The sequence below is a fragment of the Ptychodera flava genome, chromosome 12, assembly GCF_041260155.1.
Source record: "Ptychodera flava strain L36383 chromosome 12, AS_Pfla_20210202, whole genome shotgun sequence".
In the NCBI taxonomy this organism is placed as follows: Eukaryota; Metazoa; Hemichordata; class Enteropneusta; family Ptychoderidae; genus Ptychodera; species Ptychodera flava.
Genome location: NC_091939.1, coordinates 43987501 through 43990866, shown reverse-complemented (window position 1 = coordinate 43990866; position 3366 = coordinate 43987501). Strand labels below are relative to the sequence as shown.

At 41.4% G+C, this 3366-nt stretch overlaps 1 protein-coding gene across 1 annotated transcript; it reads left to right on the top strand.

Annotated features, from left to right (window-relative positions):
* The first annotated feature begins 276 nt into the window (after positions 1-276).
* LOC139146332 (zinc finger protein 862-like) lies at positions 277-2517 on the top strand. The gene has a single exon (XM_070717739.1). It carries the CDS (start codon positions 277-279, stop codon positions 2515-2517), a length of 2241 nt encoding a protein of 746 aa, XP_070573840.1.
* Positions 2518-3366: the final 849 nt, after the last annotated feature.

Sequence of the window (3366 nt, the reverse complement as noted above, 5' to 3'; positions counted from 1 at the left end):
ACTGTTTCGCGTAACCCACTTACACGATGTACAACTTTTACTGATGTGTCTGTTTTGCATGTTTTGTGGAGAGCCATGAAACTGTTTGAATATGTAACACAACTACTTATCATATATGACGTTCAACACTACTATTGGACATCACCATGGCATTGCATACGCGCACTACCAACTTTCATGAATAATTAAATGCCATGAGGTTCATCACAAGTTTGCGTTGTCTGTTCCCACGTGAGGTGAAATCTCCTTTGATATTTAAACTGGTATTTAAACAACATGAGCGGCGGTTTATTTAAGTTCGGTTTCAAGAGACTCTGTGATACTCCCACCTCATCAGAAAATGCGAGCCGTGGAAGATCCAGCACAGATTGCACAACGGAAACTGAATCAATATCACCCGTACCCGGAGACGATGACAAACATGAACCTGGCAATAGTGACAGTAATGTCGCCCCGTTATCGCCAAAAAAACAGAAAGTAATCAAGAAATTTTCTGAAAGGTGGAAGGACTCTCGCCCATGGCTGGTTTACTGTGGTGAAAAAAATACGATGTACTGCCAGTGGTGCCGCGATTTCACAACACTTTACAGTGCGTTTCGCCAAGGGACAAGTAACTTTCGCATGTCATCTATTACGAAACACGAAGTAAGCGAACCCCACAAGAAAGCAGTCGGTGTGTTCAAGGTCAGGCAGTTCGAAGGTACACGTACAAATGCACCGATCGAACAGGGATTTATAAATCTCGAACGTGGGCAAATCAAGAAAATTGAGAGACTTTTTCGTACCGCTTACTATTTGGCTATCGCCGAGAGGCCATTTTCTGATTTCCCATCTTTGTGCACATTGCAAGAATTGAACGAGGTCGAGCTAGGGTCAGCTTACAAAAATGATAAACAAGCGTATACATTTTTACATTTCATCGCCGAAGTCCAGCGTGAAGAACTGAAGAGTCTTGTTGACAGGAGTGTATTGTTTTCAGTTTTAATTGACTCTGCTACCGATGTGGCAATTATCGACGAAGAAATACTGTATCTTCGTCTGATCGAAGAGGGGCGACCTGTGACGAAATATTTTTCCTTGCAAGCACTCGACCGTGCAAATAGTGAAGGGATTTTGAAATCGATCGATACAGCCTTCAACGATGAACTCGGTATAGAAAATTGGAAAGAGCGAATTGTCGGATTTGGAGCAGATGGGGCTGCCGTGAACTTCGGCAAAAATCAGGGTGTCAGTGCGAGATTATCTCGTGATGTGCCTTCATTGATTGGTGTGCACTGTGTGGCCCATCGGATGGAACTTGCTATCAAGCACTCTTTGAAAGCTTGTCAGTATTTCAAAGAAGTGGAAGTTTTCCTGTTGAACATTTTTAAGTTTTATAAGAATTCACCATTAAATTGGACCAATCTGCAAGAGGCTGGAGCTGCTGCCAATCAACGTGTTTACAAAATGTCCAACGTGCAAGGTACTCGATGGATTGGCCACCACGAGCGTGCACTTGACAATGTGACGAAGAATTACGTGGCCCTTGTCACTCACCTTGATCAGATATCGATCAACGGACAGTCATCTGACGCCGAGAACAAAGCGAGGGGCTTTGTTAGGCTATTGAAATCATACAGATTTATCAAGTCCCTATGCGTACTACTTGACATATACAGAGTACTGTCACGTCTGTCTTTAATGTTTCAAAAAAATGACAGCTCTGTTGAAACAGTTGAGAATTGTTTACGTGCTGCTATTGGTAATCTAGGAGATCTGAGAGACAACCCTGGTCCACGAGAGATGGAATTCAACGGCAAAATCACTGTCAATGGCGATACCATCACATTTGAGGGCTTACAGTGTAACACTGCTGAGAGAGGTAGAGCACTACCCAGGCCAGAATGCGATACGACAGTGAACAGAGATAAGATAGAATTTATTGACAATTGCATGAATCAGTTGGAAACTAGATTTCATACATTTGAAGAAAATGGAATCTTACGAAATGCCAAAGTGATCAATCAGAGAAACTGGCCTGTCGAGGACATGAATGGAATGCAGCAATATGGCCATCATGAAGTGCAACAATTGGCTACACACTTTCAGGCCTTGCTCATCAGACAAGATTGTGATATTGATGCAATCCCCCTAGAATGGCGTGAACTCAAGCTAGCTTTACGTGAGACAGTAGTGAATCAGCCACAGTTAACCTACCTTGATTTCTGGCAACGCTGTCTGAGACAGCAACCACTGGAATTCACAAATGTACTTACCTTAGTGAAGATTATTCTCTTGATACCTATCCATACCAGTGAGTGTGAACGAGGTTTCAGTATTATGAGTAAAATAAAGACTGATTGGAGGAGTAGTCTATCAACTGACAGGCTGAATGAGCTGATGCGTATCAAGTTGCTTGGTGTACCATTGGAAGAGTTTAATCCCCGACCACCTGTTGAAATGTGGTGGACTGCTGGCAGGAGGACCAGGAGACCTTACACAACTCCATATGGACCCCGTTTGGATGACAGTGACTAAGTTACTTTGACCATGATAAACATTCATGGTAAACACATACTAAGTAAATTTTATTTCGCATTGATTGACCACCAAACTTAAGTTTGGACCACTCAAATGTAACCTATGGTGGTCCACTCAGACCACCAGATTCAAAAGTTAATTTCGAGCCCTGTAGTCACTTAAAAATTCATTTGCCAGAAATAAAATAGCTATGATGACAAATTCATCAGCACATGACCAAACATTGGGCAGTTGAAACTAAAACACTTTTTTGGAAGATGAGTTTTTCCAGGAAGTTTATCATTGACCAACACTTGTCATGAATGGCCGTACTTGACTCTAAACTCATAAAATTACCTATCACATGCACAGGATGATGACAACCGTTTTGCAGAAAGTTGATTACATGATGAACAATAATTGAAGCAGTTGCTTTCACAAAGTGCATGTTGTTTGAACTATTCTCACTATTTTCCCAATTGCCCATAATGTATGAGTGACCCTGACCAACCCCTTCCCTCCACCCACCCCCTGAAACAATTCAGGAACATTGACGTATAAAACTGGGGTTAAAATCATCTACTATAATTATCAATTCAATAAACTTATGCCAGACAACAAGTCATTCTGAGGTACTTCATAACAACGATTATTTCAATGACTATATCAATTCATTCATTCTAGCAGATTAATCCTTATCCTGCCAAGTTCTTCCGACAGAATCAGAAAAATTGGTTTGAACAAGACCTTAATAGTATGCCACAAGTGCTGCATTTTCGTTTGAAATTTCAAGACCCCTGAAAACCTAATGAATTAAACAGGAGTTCCCTGTGTGAACCTGCTATAACATGCATGCCAATGGGTACA

Excerpts from the sequence above, each read along its gene's own strand:
- LOC139146332 (XM_070717739.1), top strand. The coding sequence starts at position 277 with ATGAGCGGCGGTTTATTTAAGTTCGGTTTCAAGAGACTCTGTGATACT.